This window comes from Vicugna pacos, chromosome 21 (genome assembly GCF_048564905.1).
Source record: "Vicugna pacos chromosome 21, VicPac4, whole genome shotgun sequence".
In the NCBI taxonomy this organism is placed as follows: Eukaryota; Metazoa; Chordata; class Mammalia; order Artiodactyla; family Camelidae; genus Vicugna; species Vicugna pacos.
In genome coordinates this window covers 8,990,670-9,012,697 of record NC_133007.1, presented here as the reverse complement: position 1 = coordinate 9,012,697, position 22,028 = coordinate 8,990,670, and the positions used below count along the sequence as shown (strand labels likewise).

General features: G+C 48.4%; 1 protein-coding gene across 1 annotated transcript in view; it reads right to left on the bottom strand.

Annotated features, from left to right (window-relative positions):
* Window positions 1-22,028, bottom strand: part of SEC16B (SEC16 homolog B, endoplasmic reticulum export factor) — a 52,703-nt gene that overhangs the window by 11,455 nt on the left and 19,220 nt on the right. The window contains exons 3-16 of the mRNA XM_072946059.1: window positions 21,489-21,601; window positions 20,284-20,386; window positions 19,411-19,519; window positions 18,063-18,207; window positions 17,271-17,422; window positions 16,834-16,895; window positions 15,012-15,147; window positions 14,296-14,526; window positions 11,708-11,805; window positions 9,486-9,567; window positions 5,400-5,517; window positions 4,144-4,255; window positions 2,524-2,629; window positions 700-840 (exon numbers count right to left, since the gene is read on the bottom strand). Coding sequence (XP_072802160.1) covers window positions 700-840; window positions 2,524-2,629; window positions 4,144-4,255; window positions 5,400-5,517; window positions 9,486-9,567; window positions 11,708-11,805; window positions 14,296-14,526; window positions 15,012-15,147; window positions 16,834-16,895; window positions 17,271-17,422; window positions 18,063-18,207; window positions 19,411-19,519; window positions 20,284-20,386; window positions 21,489-21,601 — 1,708 coding nt within the window. The remainder of the gene's footprint in view (window positions 1-699; window positions 841-2,523; window positions 2,630-4,143; window positions 4,256-5,399; window positions 5,518-9,485; window positions 9,568-11,707; window positions 11,806-14,295; window positions 14,527-15,011; window positions 15,148-16,833; window positions 16,896-17,270; window positions 17,423-18,062; window positions 18,208-19,410; window positions 19,520-20,283; window positions 20,387-21,488; window positions 21,602-22,028) is intronic.

Sequence of the window (22,028 nt, the reverse complement as noted above, 5' to 3'; positions counted from 1 at the left end):
TGCCCTACACTTCCATTCAGGGTCCTGAGCTTCCTACAGCCCTCATCCTGTCGCCGGAAATTTGCCATTAAAGGGGGCTCAGCACCACAGATTTTGTTGGTACCAGAATCCAACGCCGGGGCCTCATCTAAGGCAAAGCCAGAATTGATGGCAGGCTGCCTTTTTACTCTCAGCAAATGGATTTTTTCTTCAATTAACTGGAACATCTATTCGCCTGATTGTTTTCTTTCCCAGGAACTGAAAGTTGATATGTTTCTGTTTTCTTTTTTGGAATGCATCTCACATGTGATAAAATATTCCATGCATTTAAAAGCTTTTTAATAAGGAACATTTCCTGTTTTAATCACTAAAATATATTTTTCCAAGCCCAGCTTTTATAATTAGAACGGTTCACCGTTAACACGCAGTTCTACTGTACCAAGAAAGCAGATGCAAGAAGGAATTTCTTGCACAGCACACGCCTGGTTTTCAGGCCCCCAGTCGCTGCTTCCCCCACCCCTGCCCGTAGCATCCCTCTCTGTGCAGTGTCAGGCCTCCCCTTATCACATCTGGACATGCACACGTGGTCAAAGAGAGCCACGGGCTCCAATTTGGCAGCGCGTTCAAAGAAGATGACACGGGGAGTCAGAGCCGCTTTACAAGAGCTTTCTCTGAACACTGATGATAACACACCTGCAGGGACCCCTTTGAGAAGCTCACCTTGATGAGTTCCACTAATAGCACAGGGTGACTGCTCTCTCCCTGGCCCAGGAGGGCCGTGCCAATGGCTTCGCAGTAATGCAAGGCTTGGGATGCGAGGCCGTAATCTGCCAGACGGGAAGCATAAAGGAGCTTATACACCTGTGAAGAGGAGCAGGGCCAGTGACGAGTCCGTCCGGGCAGAGACAGACAGAGGGAAATGGAGATAAGACTTCTTGGAAGTCAGCTGACTGCCAGCTTCCTCTAACTCTGGATCCAAACATTAAAGAGGGCCTTGTGCCCTGTGGGGCATTCTAGCTGTGCACAGGCACCATTCCAAATCCAGCCCGCAGGCCCTGCATTCTGGAGAAAGGGATGGAAGTCACATCAGCTGAATCTCCGTAGGCTCTGGTCACCATGGAAATGCACCGGACTCTTCTCAGGCAGCCCATGTCTCTGGGGAGCCTGGCGTATGGGGACACAGGACCAAGCACCAGGGGGAATGTAGAAAAAAAGGAAAAATGACTCCAGGGCAGGGGCTTCACGCCCACAGGACAGTACAGACAGATACAGGTAAGTGTTCAGGGAAGCAGGAGCGACAGCCAGATGGATCATGAGGGCTGGGAACCAGACAGACCCAAGTTCAAATCTCAGCTCCGTGCTGGGTGTGGAACACTGAGCTGGTTACCCTACCCCCACCCTGTGCCTTGGTTTCCTCGCTACAACATGGGGATGGTAATACGAGCTACCCCTTGGTTGTTGTAAAGAGTCAATGAGATAACCCACGTGAAGGCCTTGGAACAAGTGGTACGCAAGAGATGTCAGCCAAGAGCACATGACTCCTCCGAACCTCAGTTTCCCTTTTTGTGAAAGGGGGGTTATCACGTCTGCCTCACAGATTAGAAGTCATACAGCAAAGGCGTCATAGCACAGTGCTAAGCGTGGGGAACACGCTGCCTGAAGCCAGCCAGTCTCACTGCTATCAGCCCAAAGACAGCGGGAGGTGGGACGACTAAAGACGAGAGAGGAAGAGACTTAAGACCTGCAAGGACCCAAAGGAGCTGGTCGGGCCGGGCTTTGCTGGAGAAGGCGGGTCTTTGGTAAAACTCTTAAAGAAGATACTACCTGGGTCGTTCCTTCTATACAGTAATTCATTCATATCCAAGGCTTTGTTTCGTGTTTCATGGTGTGTGTGTGCGTGTGTGTGTCTGTGTGTGTGTGTTGCCGCCGCCACGTACATTCTCAACACAGGCCCTGAAGGAGTGTCTGCGAATTTAAGGGGACAACAGGGCATGGAGCAGAGAAGTTGAGAAGGGAGGTCAGAACCCGGGCTTGGACAGCTGCAGCCCTGAGGGGAAGAAGAAAGGATGGGGGCCAAGGACAGAGCAGGGAGGAATTGGCAGAGTTAAAGACAGAGGAGACAAAAGAGACGGGAGAGGCGGGTCAGAAGGAGAGGGAGAAGGGTAAGCAGCCTCGGTTGGGCCTTCGAGCTCCCGTCCCGGCAGGATGGCCGTGGACCAGGAGAAGGTGGAACTGTCTGGAGAGAGAACACGGCTGCAGGTGGGAGCTGGGGTCCCGGGGCTGCGGGCACGATTCTCCTCTGTCAGGAGTGGGGCAGGAGCCTCGCGCCGAGAAGCTGCTGCGAGGTTTTGCTTTTCTATCTTAAAATGCAGAGTTTTAGGGGACCTAGAAAGAAATCCAAACCCTTCCCACAGCCCAGCTAATGAGAGCAAGTCCAGGAGATGACTTAGCCCAGGGACTGGGTGCCAAGAGCAAGGCTGAAAATCCAGCCACCCGCTGCCGCGGATCGCAGCTAAGGCGGTGGCCCCGCGAGGGTTCGGTTACCTGGAAAGAAGGGATGAAGGATTTGGGGCGGCCCAGCAGCTGACAGTACTCGAAGATTTCCGTCCTCTGGATGGCCTCAGTTGTCGCAAATTTCAAAAACTCTTGACTATAACCGGGAATAACAATAAAAGAGATTGAGGTGGGGGTGGGTGGGGGTGGGTTTCAATCCTAGCTGATGGCCAAACACCAGCTGCACCCATTCATGGTAGAGTTTCTGTCCCGGGCTGATCCCTGGGGCAGCTCCAAGAGAGGAAAGAGGCACTGCGGGGAGGGAGGGGAGAGAGACTGCGCAGAGGGGGTTCCTGCCTTCTTTGCTGGAGGGTCACTTAAGGCAAGCTGCTCCTTCCCAGCTCAGTGGGGCACTGGGTTCTCCCCTTCAGTGCACGAGAGCCAGCCTCAGTGCGCTGAGATCCTGGAATGGGTGCAGGAAAGGCCACCCCCCCACAACCCTCGCCTGAGCAGGGAAGAGGGAGGGATGTGACACTGCAGGAGCCCTGGAGAAAGAAGGCCTGGCAGAGGAAGGGGGGGAAGGCTAAGCCAAAATCAAATGATGGTCTCTAGGTCGGATGCTCATTCCAGGGAGGCAGCAGACTGGGTGAATGTGATTTCAGCAGCCCTCAGAGTTCCCATGGACCCGAAAACAATTGCATGGTGTTTGAAGTCACAGTCAACGAGGCCAAGCCCCAGAAACATCCTCATACGAGAGAAACGCCAAGGGAGACATATTAACCCATTTCACTTATTGTCACATTTGGCTCAGACTGGCTTCTTTGGCAAACTAACTACATGCTATCAGAGACCATGACCTTGACAGGCCACGAGATGGTGTGTTTCTGCGAAGAAAAGCCCGGCAGTCTAGATCCCAAGTCCTTTGCCTCTGTTTCCTTCCTCTATAAAGTGAGATGAAAAATGTACCTTCTTCTCAGGGTAAACATATAATGATCAAAGAAGTAGTGCAATAAAAAAAAATCTAGCACAATATAAGAGCTTATGAAATCTTACCTATTACAGGGAGGGAGAAAGATCTGGAATGTGGAGGGCAGCAACGGAGCAAAACTGGTCTTTTTATCCATTTATTCATTGTCTAGGGGCCTATTAAGGTCCTTCTTGTGAAAAGCCTAGTGTTATGGCCAGCAGGTTGAATAAGTGACAGGCAGGACTTTGAGTAGCTTGTGCACCAAATCAGTGTAGGGTGTGGAGGCCGAAAGTAAACTTCTTCCACTTTCAGGTTTTGCCCAAGGCGGGCTCTGAGAACAGGCTCAGGGCTGCCTCACTGTAGACCTCAAGCCACCGCCTCTCACTAGCATTTTCAGTCTCTGGTCGTGGAGCCAGGGCGCCACCGCGTGGCGGGAGAGGCGCTATACAACCCACAGGCAGCAGCTCACAGCTTCCCGGAACAGAGCCTGGACCTGACGCCCCCTGGCGGTGCGATGCGGCACCCACCGAGCATCCCCTGGCCCAGAACCTACCGGTGCCGAAAACCATCCCAGAAGAGGGGACCAGCTGTCTCCGAAATTCACACAAGACAGTGGACAGTGGAGCCGTGAAACCCGGCGAGGGCTAAAACAATCTCCTGGAAGACGTCCCTCCCACCCCCTTCCCCCCAAGAAGGCCGCATACCTGTGGCTACTGCCCAGCAGGGCCAGGTGGTCTGTCTTCACGGTGTAGTAGCCGAAGGGCACGTGGGCCATGAGGTAGCAGAAGTGAGCTGCCTCCACCAGCCCCTTCCCAGCTGCAGGAGAACAAGCCCGGGTCACGGGACACGCCCACGTGGGGTCGCCCCCTCTGGGCGAGAGGGGAGAGGGCTGGAGACCCCCGCCCGGAGGTCAGAGCCTCATGCGAGTAAAAGAACAAGCTTTCCACACCACGAGTAACAGACCCCAGAGCCCACTCCTTCTCCCACCACATTTTTGGCCTCGACATTACATTTCGCTTGTCTTCAGCCAGAATAAGGCAGTCTTTCACATTCCCCCACCTAATGGATTTCTGATGAGGGAGCTTCTAGGCGTTTTAGTCCGTCCAGAGGGGGAGAAATGAGTAGAAATGCCTGCACCTGGGCGGAGAAGCGGGCCATGGGGAGCAGCCATTTTTAAACCAGGCTTCTTGGGGCACTAATGCCGCCCCTGCTAAAATAAACAATAGAAGACTTTCTCCGGTGCTCATAAAAATCACATTCATTACCAAATTGTTCCCGATCTTACAATGTTCTCCCATACATTTTCCCATTACTTCAACATTGAATGAATTCAAATGGGTAAGGTAACCAGCACAGGGCCCGGCACCCAAGCAGGTTCAACAAAAGTTCCTTCTCTTTCTACCCAGGTGCCCAGCAACCTACCATTTGGGCACAACCGTACACGTAGCTCTTTTGAAAGTTTTACCAAGTTCCACAAAGCCCTGTTCTGCCCCTTGACCCAATCTGAGAACCACTGATCTGTAACATTCAACAGCCCCTAAGTGTTTAAAAGGCCATGTTCACAGAGAGATAATAGAAATAAAGACCATGCAATTACCCGCGGTGGTTTAGGCAAAAATAGAATTTCCTGTCTGGCTGGGGGGGGGGGTGTCACCGTGGGACCAAGGGCAGCAGGAGGGGAGGGGCCCCAGGTATTAACTCCATGTACGACTTCGAGGAGCCTCCTACAGCAACAGGACACCAGAGTGTCAGCAGCCTGGCTTGCATGGGTCACAGCAGAAATCTGGGAAACAGAGCCTCCTTTCTCTGGACTTTCTGTCCCCAGGACACTGAGGCTTTGGGTCAAAGAAAGCTTGAGGCAGAGACTCGGGCTCAACACAGGACCTAAGACTCTAAGACCAGGGTGTTTAAAACTGCCTGGAGATAGAGGAGAGGAGGGGCGGGGCAGGTTTCTGCTTACCCAGGGTGTCCCCCATGGTGATGATCGTGTGCTGATACAGCTCCCGGTCCCCACCCGGATTCGACAGAATCACAGCCAAGTGAGGCCTCCAGTCTCCCCACTGCTTGTCCCCACAACACTGAAAAGCAGCAGAGAAATTGAAAATTGAGTGATGTCACACAGTGTCGGTAAGGAAGGTGGCTGTCTACTTCCTGGTTTGCAGGGAGCGCCCATTATAGTGCCTGCCACACTGCTGGCCACCGACTTGGGGTGCTCTTTTTCAAAAAGCAAAACTCCTAGAAGGGTGAAAAAGAATATGAAAACGAATATATGTATGTACACATATGACTGAAGCATTATGCTGCACACCAGAAATTGACACACATTGTAAACTGAGTACCCTTCAGTTACATATATGTATAAAACAAACAAACAAAAAAACTCTTTGAAGGATGGATAGGCAGACAGACACATATACATACATACACAGGGATATTGGGAGAGAAATAAAATGACACTATTGGTCACTAATTTTCAAAGTTCTTCCTGGTGCCCCTAACCCCAATAGCTAGGGACAGAAACCAAAAAAAAAAAAAAAAAAAAAAAAAAAAAAAAAAAAACCCTGATGTTTCAGTGGGAGAAGGAAGATCAAATACCCTTGGCTCATGAGGAGAGTCCACATTAGCCTGTTAGAAGGCAGGAGAGTGGGGAGGTATAGCTCAGTGGTAGAGTGTAGTGTTTAGTATGCATGAGGTCCTGGGTTCAATCTGCAGGGCCTCCATTAAAGTAATAATAATAAAAGGCAGGGGAACAATGGACTCCTTAATATATTACCAAATGGCTAATGTTTTCTGGCTTTACAAAGCTCTGTCCCACACATCACCTTCTTTAATCTTCAAAACAACCCTGTGAAGTCTGATTCCTATCGCCCCTTGAGGAGGGAGAAAACCACGCCCAGCCAGCCCTCCACCTCCATTCATCTTCCTTCCAGCAGGGGGCTCTGTCCTCTGCCTCTGGTGACGATGCAGGGGCAGCAGAACTCCACGAGGGGGCGGTAGAGGGTAACACAGAGCGGGGGGAAGCAAGTAGAAGCCCCACACAAAGGATGGGCCACCTTTCTCCTGAAGGAAGGGGAACTTCCAGGCAGGAAATATCAACAAAGAAACAATATGATGTCATAAAAACGACACAGGTCCTGGATTCCACAGGGGTCCTACCTCTTGAGCAAGTTTCTTAATGTCTTTGAAACTTTGTTTCCTCATCTCTTCAATGGAGATCACAATGTCTACCCTGTTATTGTTGATCATAAAATAAGACAGGAAAAGCACACAGCGTAGCGCCTTACGCTTGGTTTGCACTTTATCAATGACATGTAGGTGCAAATACACACGCAGGGAAGCCCAGCAAAGGAAAGAGGTGATGTCCAGACCAGCCGGTTCTCCAATGTGGTCCACAGAACGGGCAGAGCAGACGACTGACAGTCACAGCTGAGATCTGGGGGTCCAACAATTCACAATTATTTGGTATGGTATTTGTAACTGTCCCACAGAACAAAAGATGCTTTGTCCACCTCCATTGTACAGTTACTCCTTGTTTATCTGGGCAGCGCAGTGTGAATGAGGCTGGTGCCGAGAATAAATCACAACATCAACAGCAGTTCTCACTGACTGCACTCTGACCGTGGGCCACAGCCCGTGCTAAGCATTTCTCCTATGAACAAGCACATGCATCACGTCCTATTATTATTCCCATTTTAGCATGTGAGCCAGGCTCTTCCACGCTGGAACTAAAGGAATCAGCAAAAGAAAAGCCCTTGCTAAAAGAACAAAAACTTAGAAGTGATTCTTCTGTCTCCTCCCCAGGTGATTTGAGGGGGAAAAAAAATCACTGGAGGGCAGATCTGTAGAGAGAGATTTTGAGAGAGAGAGAGAACGCTTATTAACGAACTTCAATGCACCAAGCACGGTGGATGATATGTTCAGATATTCTGTCTCCTTTAGTTTTCACAATAACTCTACTGGGCATCAAAATGCCCACGAAGATGAAAAGCTGAGGCTTCGAGATTAAGTAGCAACGCCGGGGTCACATGGCAGTGTGGAGCGGAGTCTAGGTGAGGCCTATGACAGAAGCCCACATCCGTGTTTCCCAGCTGCCATGCTTTTCCCACTACACTTCTTATTAAAAGTACCAGAATCTGGCCTTTTCCTGGATGCTGCGATGCTGGGGAACTCTCAGACACTAAGGTCAAATACTGCACTGGCACATCACCTCTGGCTCCTCGGTGTTCTCACCCCAAAGCAGGGAACAATCAGCGAGCTCCAGCAATGCGATGAGACCCAGTGGACTGCACGCAGTTACATCATTTCCCGCATTTAGTGCTTTGGGACGTGAGGCAATGCCACTGCAGAGCACAGGCATGCGGCGGAACTGGGAAGTGCACCCCACGCTCCAGTCCAGCCAGTTGGTTTGACGATGGGGCGTGAAAGTCATCATTTCTCTTTTCTTTTCTTAAAAGTGTCCACAAGCAATAAGAAGAACCAAAAAGCAAAAGCATGAAGTCCATTTTCATTAAAACTAGGTGTGAGAAAAAAGCCAAGCCTCTAAATACAAGAAAAGGCTTCCAAAAGGAATGACAATTGAACAGAGGTGGGCTCAGGAGGCAGAGGGAGGGGGTCCCACAACCATCTCCCTGGCGAGGGAGAAACAAAGACCCTCACAGACACCAGGTCACACGGAAATGCTGACCGGCCTGGAATCGGGCCCAGGCCCCTCCCCAGCTCCAAACTCCCATAAATAACTGGGCCAGGGAAGACTCAACACCTGTGGAGGAACAGGTACAGAATCTGTACAAATACACCGTCAAGATAAAAGGAAGGGGGAAGGTAGAACATTCACCAGAAAAAATGTTACCACAAAGCAAAGAATGGTCCCCAGCATTTCATCATGGGTTTAAGGAAAAAACAGACGGAGGCGACCGTGGGCTCTCCTGCAGAGCTCAGGAGAGACGTGGGAGAAAAGTCAGAGGAATAAAGACAGGAATGGAGAGAGCTCGAAAGCCCGGAGACACTGAGGAACACACGGGGTGGAACTCATACAAGCGAAAAAGAAGGCAGAAGGAGCTGAAATGAAAAAAGGGGTTTTGTAATTAAAGAGAAAATTACATGTATGTAAGTCACATGTGTGTAGATACACGTAATGTGTATACAAAGGCTTCCTGAAAAGAAAACAAAAACAATGGAACAAAGCAATTACTTAAGGATATAATTCAAGAAAACATCCCTGAACTGTAAGATGCACATGTTAAAAGAGTAAGTATACTGTACCCCAAGGGAAAAACTCACCCACATGGACAACACCAAGATACATCCTAGTAAATTCCTGGACTTCAAAGATGAGTAAGGGGTCTCTTGGGACAAAAAGATCAAGTCTCTTGTCACGGGAAAACTAGCGAGCTGGCCTCAGACCTCTCTGGAGCCACACAGCACTCTGCTGACATGTAAAAGCTAACGCGTCCAAGCTTTGAAGGGTGGACGTGCAGTGCTGGGAAGAAAGGAAGCCTGGCTGCGGGAAGCATGGACGCGGTAGGCAGCCGTGGGATTGCGGGAAGGGCAAAGTCTTTGGAATCAGACAGACCCCGGCTGATCCTGACTCCCCTATTCCTAGCTCTGTGATCTTGGGTCACTGGCCATCTTTTTTTTTTAATATTTAATTTTATTTATTTTTGTTTTGTTTTGTTTGGGGGGGTAGGTAATTAGGCTTACTTATTTGCTTATTTATTTAATGGAGGTACTGGGGATTGAACCTAGGACCTCGTGCATGCTAAGCACACAATCTACCACTGAGTTATACCCTCTCCTCCCTCATTTTCCGTCTTTGCATCTCAGTTTTCACATCTGCAAAACAGGGATAATAATTCCTAGCTCCATGCATTAAATGAAATGATGTGCATCACAGTGTTTAGCACAAGGCCAGACACATGGGAGGTGATTCAGGAATAGTTACTTTTTCTTTTTCATCTCTAAAGCCATCACCTCACTCCTGAGCAGTCCCCACCCCCTAAACCCTCAGGATGCTGGGGTGTTGGCGGGGTCCTGTCGAGAAGGGTACCGTGGCTGCCTGTGGGATCCGCCCCGACATGAGCTGGAACAGCGTCTGCAGGGGGTCGTTGAGCGCCAGCGTGCTGGTGAAGCTGCAGAGAGAGGGGACCATCAGTGGGCACCCCGCCAGGAGAGCCTGCTATCCGATGCCTGCTGGGCACAAGCCCCGTCATGCCTACTGGACTGCAGTGACTTCTCCTGGATCCTGAGTTTCTCTTTGCGTTCGGTTGTGCCTCTGCTACCTCCTCCCACTTTCCGATCTCCACTCCACCACACAGCCCAAGTAGAGCTCACTGATGGGGGAGATCCTCCACGCTTTGGCACTGACACCCTGACTCCCAAGTAACCATCTCTGCTGGCCTTCGGTTATCATGGAGATGACCCAGGCACGAGGTTAACCTGAGCCTCTTCTCCGTGGGCCGCTCCCCCGCCCCTGGCCGCCCTCCACTGCTGCCCGCCACCCCCGCAGCAGCCCTCCTCCAGGTCAAGCCCTCAGCCCTCAGTGCTGGTTCTCAGGCTCATCGCTAGCCTGCGTCTGCAGTGCTTTTACTCACAAGCACTAAATAGTCATTTCAGTGACCAAAGAGGTGGAGAACAGGGACCAGAAATGATCCTGCTGATGACAAACCGTGGGATCTGCTTAACAAGGATATAATGAGCTCTATGGCTGATTTGAGATTTAAGCCCACTCAGTAAGGGATATTTTTCACGATTCACTGGGCGCCATCAAATACCAATGGCCCAGGGCAAAAATCTGGAGTGGAGATGTATGCTACAATGTGAAGCTTTTCCTTTCCAAAACCGAAGGGAAAATCACCCCTTGGAGCATCATCTTTGATTTTTTTTATTTGAATGGAAGGACTTCAGATTGAACCCAGGACCTCGTGCATCCTAGGCGCACAGTCTACCACTGAGCTGTGTCTACCACCATCCCTGCCCACATCGCTGACTGAGCAGCACCCTTCCTTCAGGGCTTAGAGTGCTTCTTCCAACAGACGTTCAGTGCTGCTCACTCTGAACGTTTTGAAATATGAGGTGGAATTACTAGTCCCTGGGATAACTGAGGGTCAGAGTAATACAGAGACTCGGCTGAGGCCACCATGAAGAAAGGGCTCCCAGGTTAGCTCCACAGACCGAACTTAAAGTGGGGGTGACCACCTTCTTATCAATTCTGCCCAACAGGACTTACAGCCAATTTAAATTTAAGAGACGTTGAGGAGGGGGTGGGTGTGGCTCAGTGGTAGAGCATATGCTTAGCATGCACAAGGTCCAAGGTTCAATCCCCAGTACCTCCATTAAAAAAAAAATCAATAAATAAAGAGCCGACATTTTTAAATTAATTAATTAATTAATTAATTAAATATAAGAGAAGTTGAGAAGGTAGTTTCACGGCTTTAACCAACATGAGAAGATAAGTATCCTTCTTGCTGTCTGACCCAAGCCTGCTCCTTATAGGAGGGTCCCCTGCCCCACTCCACCCCACCACACATCTGTCCCTGACAAGCCATGGATGCTAGATTCAGCCAAAAGGACTGACTCCAGCGCCCTCTGCCCCCACCACCTCCATTTAATTCTGATTCTGTTTGGCTGTTTCATTGCCCTTGTTCTACACTCCTGGCTATGTATTCACACCTCCATCCCTATCTCGCCTTCGTTTGGGCATTCTGCCTGGTCCCCCCTGGACCCGGATCACAGTGTGCTGGCATCATTTATGACTGAACACAGCCCTTCAGTCTTGACGTCTCCCATTAGATGAAGACATCTCGACCTATTCCCAAGCCCTATAAACCCCTTCCCTACCACAGCTCGCGTTCCTGGTATCCTGAATCCCTACCCACTTCTCCACACCCACACCCCCTCTGCGGGACTGAGCAGCAGTCACTAACTCTCAGTCCTAAGGCTCTGTCAGTTAACGCTGAGTGATCGCCTGTCCCCTCACCAATGGAACTCTCTAGAACAGACCCTCCAAAGAGGAAAGGCTACTGCCATGTAGAAACCTACTTAATTTTTGGAAACTCTGACCCTGGGAAACATTACTAAAATGTTGTATTCAACTTAACAACTAGGATGAATGTGTCTGTGCCTGGGTTATAAGAATCTGAAAAAGAGAAATGCCATGTCCAGCTTAGAATTGGAATGTAGGGCTTCTCCGTGCATCTTGAGTTTTCTCCCCACCCTCACCCCCATCTTTGGAGGGGAGGCCTCTCGGCTCCGTTGGTCTCCCCAGCTTACCTACTCATGACCCAGCTGTAGGTCCTTGGGTCCATCTTGCTGGACAGGAACAAAGCATGGCCCCACAAATTGTTCTTCATGGCCCACTCCAAGGCTTCCTGAAAACAAAAACATCGCCTTCAGTCCCCCTTCCTCTAACAACAAACGGCTGTGCTTAGGTACTGCTGCCCCCAGAGCAGAGGAGGCTGGGCTTCCAGGAAGACTGGCAGAGCCTCCCACGTGAGTATGAAAAAGGAAGACCTGGGGAATGGCTTTCACTGGCATGTATTTCTCTCAGTTGTCCCTTGCTCCAGCCTTCACTTGATCAAAATCCATTATGCAATTTCATTAGCACCCCTGAAACATTGTTTCCAGTTAGCTTTTTCTCCTTGGCAGAAGTCACACAATGCTTTCAGGAAGCTAAGCACGAAAATTGAGAGAAGCATCTCACCCCAAGGCTCGAGTCCCAAAAGACGAGTCCAAGATGGTGTTCGTGGAGGCACAATAGAGGAACAGTTTCTTTATTAACAATTATGGCGGTTTCTCACCCAAATCCATGCTCTCCTTCCTGGGCCAAGAGGTGGGCAGCATTTCCTACCACCATGGCACCTAGATGTGGCTGAGTGCTAGGCCGTCAGATGGGAACGGAAGTGATGTATGCAGCTTCCGGGTCTGGCCCATAGAACATAGGAAAAGAGCAGTCTCCCCTCCCCCCAAAAAGAGTGATCTTTATGTCGTTTCTACTTGTCCTGGATGTGAGGCTGAATTTCCTGGGATTGTTTAAATTTATTCTCTCTTTAAATAAGATAACATGAAACATATTGGGATAATCAAATCGATTTTCATTTGGAGGTGGAAATACCTCATTAGCGATTTCCTGTCCAAAAATCACATTATTTGGGGGCACCAAGGAAATTAATACCACGCCGAAACCTCACATATCAAGCCCTTACTCAATAGTTCTGAAAATTAAATGAAGAGGTGAACGTGTGTGTGTGTGTCTGTTTTAAAATTTGCGTCTTCCAACCCACGTCACCAAGTTCATGGTGTCATTAATTTGGTGTATGAAATTGATAGTTAACAAGCACTTGATGGTTAGTAAGCAATTAGTTACAGTATTAGGAGGGTAGGTTAACTGCTATGTATGCTGGCTCAACAAAAGAGCAGCCCCCTTCTAGTCATGGGAGAGTACTGGGCAGGGGAACAGAGTCCGGGGCAGCCCTCCTCCGTGTGGCAATTCAGGGACTCAGCTGTGCGAGCCTCCACCATCTCCAACATCGAGCCCCCAAAGTTTCCGGACGTCATCATCCTTCCAGCCAGATGGGGAAGAGGCCACGGAGGACTGAGTTTAAGACTTTAGTAAAATGTGAGTTCAACTTCAAAATTAAACAAGGCATAAAATAATAGCTGATGTGAGGTGATGGAAGCAGGAAAACATGTGAGGTGATGGAGGAAATCCTTTCACAAAGTGTAAGTATCTCAAATCATCACATTGTACACTTTAAGTATCGTATAGTTTTATTTGTCAAATATACCTCAACTTAAAATTTTTAATATATAATATAAAAATTAAAATAGTCTAATTTACATACCACAAATAAACAAGGCATCACTTCATCTATGGAATTAAAGTATTCAGTATTGGTAGGTATATTTTAGATACGATGGGGGCACCATTTGTAAACAAACTTTCTGGAAACTAATATTAGTGTATATGTGAAGAACCTTTTAAAAGTGCCTACCCTTTAACTTAGTGGTTCCACTTCTAGGAATCTATCCTAACAAACAATAAAAAGATCAGCCAAAGATTTTTATAACAAGATGTTCAAATTGTAGAATTTATAACAGGTGACAAAATTGTAAATAGTCTACATATTCAACAGCGGTGAATTGGTTAAATAAAACATGATATGCTTAAATAATGGAATATAATCCATTTTTAAATGGTGTATTTTAATGCCATGAGAGTATTTCACCATATAATCTTAAGTGGAAGAAAAAGAAATAATTGTGTATATAATTTTACTTTTTTTTATTGAAGTATAGTTGATTTCCAATGTTGTGTCAGTTTCAGGTGAATAAATGCTGGAGAAGGTGTGGAGAACAGGGAACCCTCCTGCACTGTTGGTGGGAATGTAATTTGGTGCAGCCACTGTGGAGAACAGTATGGAGAGTCCTTAAAAAACTAAAAATAGAGTTACCATATAATCTGATTTTTAGCATACAGGCATGGAAAATACTAGAAGTAAATAAATCAAAATGGAAATGGAAACAAGATTACACTGTATAGCACACGGAAATATACACAAAATGTTATGATAACTCAGAGAGAAAAAAATGTGACAATGAGTGTGTATATGTCCATGTATGAAAAATTGCGCTAAACACTGGAATTTGACACATTGTAAAATGACTATAAATCAATAAAAAATGTTTAAAAATGTAAATGGGTGTTATCTTCTAATGGTAAGACTATAGGTGTTTTAATTTTTTCCCTCTGTACCTCTCTGAACATCTTAGGGGCTGTAAAATGACTGTCACAGCTGGGGGAGAGGAGAGTGGCTGGGGCGGTGGGTACTTTTTTAAGCCCGAGGCGGGGCCGCACTTGCCTTCTTCCTTCCGTAGTAGAGCAGCTTGGTGAATTTCTCCACGATCTGCGCAGGCGTCGCCACGCTCGGGGGAATCTCCCCGGTGAGCAGGTTCCGGGGGCCCGAGCTCAGCACCGGCCTGTCCTCGTCCGTCAGGCTGATGAGGTTGGCCACGGGCGGCTGCCTCCGGTACTTCTCCAGCTTCCTGCAGTCTTGCATCAGCAGCTCCGCAATGTCGGACCCCGCCATGGACTGCAAGGCAGAGGGGGCCGTCCTGAGGCAGAGTCCTCAGCGTCCTCACGCCGGCAGCCCCGGCTGCAGAAGGAAGGCACCGGGGCGCCAGCCTTCTCCAGGGGGGAGGCCGACATGCAAACGCAAGACAGCCCCTTCTTGTATTATCGTATTTCAAACTTCAGCTTCCCTCTCAGGGTTATTTTCTTTCTGTCGGGAGCCGTGAAGATGACCAGAAATATGCACACTCCCACAGGTGTACTGTCTGCCTGGCGCAGTAACCCAAGAGCTGGGCGGTAACCCCAGACCAGCGGAGGAGGGCAGGGCAAAGGTTAGACTTAGAAAACTGTGGTGTCGTCTGGCAGTATCTCCCCTTGGGGCCATGTGTTGCTTCTTTCATGTTACCTTTTATAATCATGCCATAAACCGTATCTTCTCCGTCCCAGGAAGACTCAAATTCCAAGCCAGCCTGCACCTGCCCATCCACCAGGGCGGTTGATACTGACCCCGTTCTGCCGACAGAGGAGAACCAGCAGCTGCCACAGTAGAGCAGAGTCTCTGCTCCCCGGTGTCTCCGACTTGCGGCTCTGCGCTGCTTTCTGCTGGCAAAATGTCATGATGTCCACCTTGTGTACATCTTCCCTAGGGAGAGATTTCAGGGAGCAAAGAATGAGGGGCAGACCCCTCCCCCCCTCCCCCCCGTAGGACCGCAGGCTCTTCCTACCCTGCGAGGCTGCTGCCTAGGCTGGAGCTGAGGATGGGCGTAGTGAGGCTGTAACTACAGGATAGTTTCCTTGCAGAACAGAAACGGACCCCAGAGATTCTCTGGTCCTCCCTCTCCATTTTACAGAGGAAGAAACTGAGGCTCAGAGACTTGAAATGACTGTCAGGGTAGCAGGTAAGAGAGCACGCAGACTTTGGGTCAGACATCCCTGGGTTTAAATCTAGCCTGCCACTCCTCAGCTTACATAAGGTTTTTTTTTCAATTATATATGTTTGTAGGCTTTATTTTTGGGGTTTTTTTTTAAACACCTTTATTGTGGTATGGTTCCTGTACAGTAAACTACTTTTATTTCAGGTGTACAGTTTGATGAATTTCAGCTTACGTAAGTTTTTTTTAATCTCCTCTGAGCATCTGCTCTTTCCCCTAACATAGGGGTAATTTTTTAAAAATCTACCTCAGTGGGAGGGTATAGCTCAGTGGTAGAGTGCATCCTGGGTTCAATCCCCACTACCTCCATCAAAAATAAATAAAAATCAACCTAATTACCTTCCCCTGCAAAAACAAACAAACAAACAAAGACAATGTAGATAGATAAATATTTTTAAATAGAAATTAAAAATTACCCCCATACAAAAATGAATTAGCCAATTGTGTAGCATGTAAAATTGCCCAGTGGACAGGAATCATTATTTTCTTGAGCTCATCCAATCAAATCAGTCAGACTGGGACCAGTAACCTCATGTCCAAACACCCACCTCAGTGCTCTGGTCACATCTGTATACCTACCTGTGTCTCAGAAAGCGAGACAGCACTCATTTTTACTTGAAGGCACTGTCAAAATACTGTAGGGGTTTTCTTGGAGGGAGAAGCTTCAGATAAGAACACCTTTATATAGCAGTGATGAGATTGAGAGGACTTCAGTGTGCATTCTCTCTCTTAAGTCTCGCAGCCGTCACTGGAGTAGCACAGCCAGGGTTACTTCGTTTTTAAAGGGAAAACTGAGGCTCAGAGAGGACCAACTAACCTGTCTGCCATGGTAGCTCTAGTTAGTAGGTTGTCCTGGCCTAGAACCCAGATCCTCTGACACCACCAGGACTCCACTGTTCAGCAAAGAGCGTCCCGAATGTTTATCAGAAGCAGGACTCGGAATGTAAAAGCAGTTCCAGCTCAGTCCTGCAGAGGGCAGACCTGCACTCTGTCCGGCAACTCACATGCTGACCGTGTTACTTAGCTCCCTAGAAAAATTTTTCATGTGATCCACTTGCCTATGATCTCCCAGGCTGTGCGCCCCTGTTCTAGCGGCTTAAGGACTGTTAGTACACAGCACGCTAAAACCTCCTACCACGTAGCCTTTGTAAAACAGAACTGATTTCAGATTTTTAAACCTTTAAGTTAATTTTTCTTTCTGCTTTCAACCCTCAAGTTGCTTGTCAAAATAGCTCGGGCCACATTTGCCTCCATCCTGTAACACAGAGATTCCACTCTGACGGGGACAGACATCTTCTTTCAAGGAAGCCAAGAACAAATCCCCAAAATGCTGAGCTGGGCGGGAAGATGTGGTAGGTTCCAAAAGCCCTGATGTGGCAGCTCTTAGGGTAATTTACCTAATCAGGGGTCCTGAGAAAGTCCTCATCTCTTCTTGTTCCTCAAAATCATTAAGGATAACCTGGAACAAAAAAAATCAAGTTTGGTCTTCAAGACTCTGTTCACCCAATGGCCCTTTCAGCCAAGTCCGGGATCAGAACCCAGAGCCGAGGTCCTGGGATAGGGCTCGGTGCCTTGTGGAGAAAGCAGATGGACAAAATCAGTTCTCCAGTTGCTGAATATGAACTTAAAGCATCTCAGGAAACATAAGTCTAGCATTACTTCTTTCAGAGAAGAGCCCCACCCATTCCTTTAAACACACACACACACACACACTCCACAAGATGGATGGCCCAGTCCCCCACAAGAGCACCCTATTTCTAGAGATGCCCAGGCTTATACAAAGGGAAGCAGGGAGTGGCGTGCTGGCGTACCAGGGACACAAAATCTTGCTTACCTCCATGCTGTGCAGTTCAACCAGGGCTGTTTGTCCATCACTGGGGGAACTGGGACCCACACACACCAGCTGACCTCCTGGTCCAAAACTCACAGGCATGTGAGGGACATAGAACTTCATGGGTGCCTTGGGACCAGCTGCCGAGATGTCCTCTGACCAACAGACACAGGTAGACACTGTTAGCATTACCACCACTGCTTTACTTTAGAAATACTCCACAGACACATATGTTTCCAAATTCCACCTGGGACCAAGATAAGATTCTGTGTGGGCTACATAATTAGAAGGCCACACTCCAAGTCCGATTTGAGACTATGAGAATATGTCAGAATTTAATGCAAGGATTTTATGGTTTGCTTCAAAGGATAATGCACCAGGCCCAGCCCCTCAGTGATGGTGACAAGCCAGGGACTTCGGCTTTTGTAGCCCCAGTAATCATGGCAAGTCTCCTACATCCAGACCTTTGTGACCTGCCTTGGCTTTACCAAACTGACTGTACTTTCTTCACCTCTGAGGACCTAAGAGGACCTCTGAGTGCCGCCTCTCCCAGCCTGATGATGGCTAGGGGCAGTGTTCCCTTCCAAGAATCAGCTATGATGCAATCTCCAGAACAAGGGAAAAGGTGGGAAATGGAGCCAAGGTTGGCCACTCCGCCCAGGAGACCTACATACACAAAAGGCAGACAATAATCTGCTCTTGGAACCAGAGCTAAAGGTGACTTTCCAAGAGATGTGCCACCCAGCCCTCTTCTCACCAGACTCAACCAACTCCTTTGAGGACTTCAGCACCCACCAGCCTGAATTGGACTCCAAGCTGAGGAAGCCATGGGGTCAGACAGTTCAGGAGCATCTGCCATGTACTGACTGAGCTCGTAGCTGCTGGAGCTGAGACCAGACTCATGCTGCCGGAGAAGGTTGGACTCCTCGGTCAGTGACGGCTGGAAATTAAAAACAACGAAAATGCGTGGAAAGAATCAGAAGCACCTTCAAACAGATGGTCCTCCCAAGTTATCCTTCAAAGCACCAAAATTCAAACTTACAAATAAATATAGTAAATGTGGGTGTGTTGAAACAAAAAGAGGGGATCATTCAACTGACAAGTGTTTGCTAAAGGATTCGTTATGGCCTCGTGGAAAGAGTGTTAGCCCTGGGGCCTGGGGCACTGAATTCAAATCCCAGCTTTGTCAATACCTAGCGGCTATGACCTTGAACAAGTAACTTAGACTCTCAGATCAGTACTGTCATCTGTAAAGCAGACAATAATGCCTACCCTATATAATTCATGTACTTACTCTTACATTCATTTACCAGCTGTTTAATGAGCACGTACTATGCTCTGGTTGCAGTGCTTTCCCTGGGGATAAAGGTGTACAAGAACTTCATGGAACATTACATCCTGGGAGAACTGTAAAATAGTGGATGCAAACAAGGGATGCAAAAGCTCTCTGCACACTGTAAAGTGCTGTATGGGTGTATGGCTGCTGTTACTGTGTTGTTGTTACCGTTTGTCATAGTATGCACCCTGCCCTGTTCTGCATCAGAAGAAACCATTCCCCTAAATCATACCAATCTGATCAGGGAAACAAAATTAATACAAGGCTGTCAAAAATTAAGGGCTGGTCTTGGTAGTATCTTTGCCACTTTTCCATAGAACTAAAAATATCGCAAAAGTTAAAGTTTATTTTTAAAAATTCAAGAGTTCACTTTGTAGCCTAGCAAGTACACTCGGTAAGATTTTAGAACAGAGAGATGAAAGAGTCAGGAAAGCTTTCAAGTTCTGACTTTCAGACCTAAATTAAAAGATTCCAGCAACTTCCCACTTCCTGGGTAAACCAAAGTGCCAGACCACCGGGGACCTCTTTCCCAGCACCCCAGAGTGACCTGGGTGACATCTCCTGATCCAGCCAACTTGGCGAAGAAGGCAGACAGGCCAGATCAGGGCCGCAGACCCAAAAGAATGAAACAGGACGCAGGGAAATGAGGAGGTAGGAGAGGAGGCTCTGCCAAGAGGGGAGGAATGGGACCCCTCAGATTGCTGGCTCCTGGGGACCCCCACCCCCACCGGCCCTGCCCTGCCACTGAGGAGCATGTCAGCTGTGATGCACTGTCACAGACCGCCAGCCCCACGTCACTCAGGTTACCTTGTTTCTCTGGGCCTCAGTTAGCAGACTCCCCGGAAGTAGGTCCCCAGGCCTCTCCTGTCCAGAGTTGGAAGCAGGGCTGTTTTTATAATGGTTCTGACTCTTAGATCTGCAGCAAAATGACAGGAGCAGTTGAGAAGGGGTCCGGGGCAGGCCAGCAAGGCTGAGCTGCTCTCTGCTGGAGGCTGTTCTGCTGCAAAGCGTGGGCAAGAGTCAGGTTGGCCCCGGGGGCTACAGGGAAAAGCCTTGTCTTCTATTTCACCGCCTCGATCTATTAATACCAGAAAAGCAGGAGCTCCTGGGATTCATAGTACATTTACTAGAAGTGGCCCCAAACCCTGCAGAAAAGGCTCGGTCTCTGTAGCCTGACATCTGGGAAGGACTTAAATCAGGGCAGTTGGGTTGGTGAGTTCCAGCAGGGCAAAGGCACCAGACTTCAGGGCACCAGGACAGGTGCCGGCACAAAAGGCTCTTCCCTGCTGGTCCCATTCTCAGGGCACAGGAGTGGGCAGAGGACAGGCACCCCAGCCCCCGGGCAGGACCCAATCATGAGAACTTTTGCGAGGCCACAACTGTTCTGAGGCCAACGTAGAATTCAGGCCCTATTTTAGGATGGATCTCAAGTAACCTCACAGGTCTGGGGACTCACGCGGGTTTGGGGAACTGTGTCTTGGAATTAAGACTCCCTCCCTCCAAGTGTCCATGTTAACAGCTGGCCTGGGCCATCCTGGGCTCCCCCCACATCCCTGAAGCCCGAACAAAAGCAGGTGGGCTTCCGAAGATGAGGAGCCTGTATCAGAGGACATAAGGTTTGCCTAAGATAGTCTGAGTTTGGCAGAATCGTGTTGAACTGGCCTCTCCTTTCACACTTACCGGTACTGGGTCTCACTACTCTGGTCTTCACGATGATGTTCACTGAGGCACTTTTGATCTCGATAATCTTCATGCCAGATATAAGGACTCCCTTGCCTTGGCACTGCACCCTCAGAGAAAACAAAATAAAGACAGGTCACTTCCTACTCCTGAAAGTTCAGATGAATAGTAGCAATCTGTAAAGCGGAGTTACTGGAGCACAGCAGGTATAAAAACATTCAGTCGTCCCTCTGTATCCACGGGGGAATTGGTTTCAGCACCTGGGGAAGTTCAAGTCCCTTATATACAATGGTGTAGTGTTGGCACATAACCTGTGCACATCCTCCATTTACTTTAAATCATCTCTAGGTAACTTATAATGCCTAATATCATGTAAATGCTATGTAGATAGTTGTAAATTCAGTGTAGATACTATATAAATAGTTTCCTGTAGCAGTAAATTCAATTTTTAGGAATTTCCTGGAATTTTTTTTCTTCGAATATTTTCAATCCGCCATTGGTTGAACTGGCAGATGCAGAACCCATGGACACAGAAGGCTGGCTGCATTTGCCAAATTGACTAAAAATGATGAGTGAAAGCTAACAGTGGATGTCTGTAAGCTGCTTCTCATTCCCCTCTAAATAAATTAGCACAGCTCTATACAATTGTACAACAGTGGGGACCCTGTGCGTGTTTTCCATGTGGAAACAGCTTTCTCTTTGCTGGTAGATCAGAAGTGCCATTTGCACATACTCATGATAGCCTCACTACTGGTATGAAGTATACATTCCTTTCTGTGTGTATCTGCCACCTTCAGGGTGAATGATGGTCAGACTCATTACGGCCCAGTCCCACTCTTGATGACTTCACTGTTAAGAACTGACTTCACTGTCACTTCATCAGAGACTATCATCTTGGCTATAATGAAGAGGAGAAGAAAAACGTGGATGAAGTGCAAGCCATCCATAATACTAGTAACGTAATGAGTTTCAGTACCGTTAACCACATGTACAAAGAAAAATGACTGCTTTCTATCTCCATCTCTTCTCCTCAAGACGTCTAGCCGCAGTGGCCCCATCCGGCTGAGAAGGAAGTGGGTGGGGGCGGGGCTCTAGCTTCGGCAGAGCAGGAGACCCAGGGTGAGGCTGTGAGCACGGCCCTGTCGGCCTCTGGTCTGTCAGCCCGACTGCACTGTCCTAAAGGCTGCTTGGAGATGACTCCGTACCTCTTTCTTCCTGCAGCTGCTGCGGGTGTCCAAGGTAGTAATAACCTCCATAGGCGTAGTCTTCCCTTAGGGCTGGGGAATGATAGCTCTGATACAGATCCTCCATGCCCGGCCTAGAGAACCACCAAGAGGGCCCGTCACTCAAGGATAAGTGTGGTAGAGAGAGAGAGACCAGTAGGGGACTTGACAAACCAGACGACTTCAGAGGGCAGACTTGTGACCCCATCTAGAATCTGCTCTAAAGCCACAGTTCCTTCTAGATCCTATAACCAGAAAATCCAGAATCAGAGTAGAACTAGGACCTTTGTGTCAGCACAAGGCTGGGATTTTTATTGCAAAACCATAGCCAAGTATCTCATTCTCCTTCTCCGTGACCCCTCTTCCTCCTCAGATACATACATCCAACAGCACAAGGTACTTTCTGAGAAATCACTGTCCTGATACCATCTTAGGAAACCTCTTCCCGAGATGACTGGGTAAGTACCCAATAGGCCACTGTAATTCCCATGCATATTACAGATGGAAATGAGATGAAAAAGT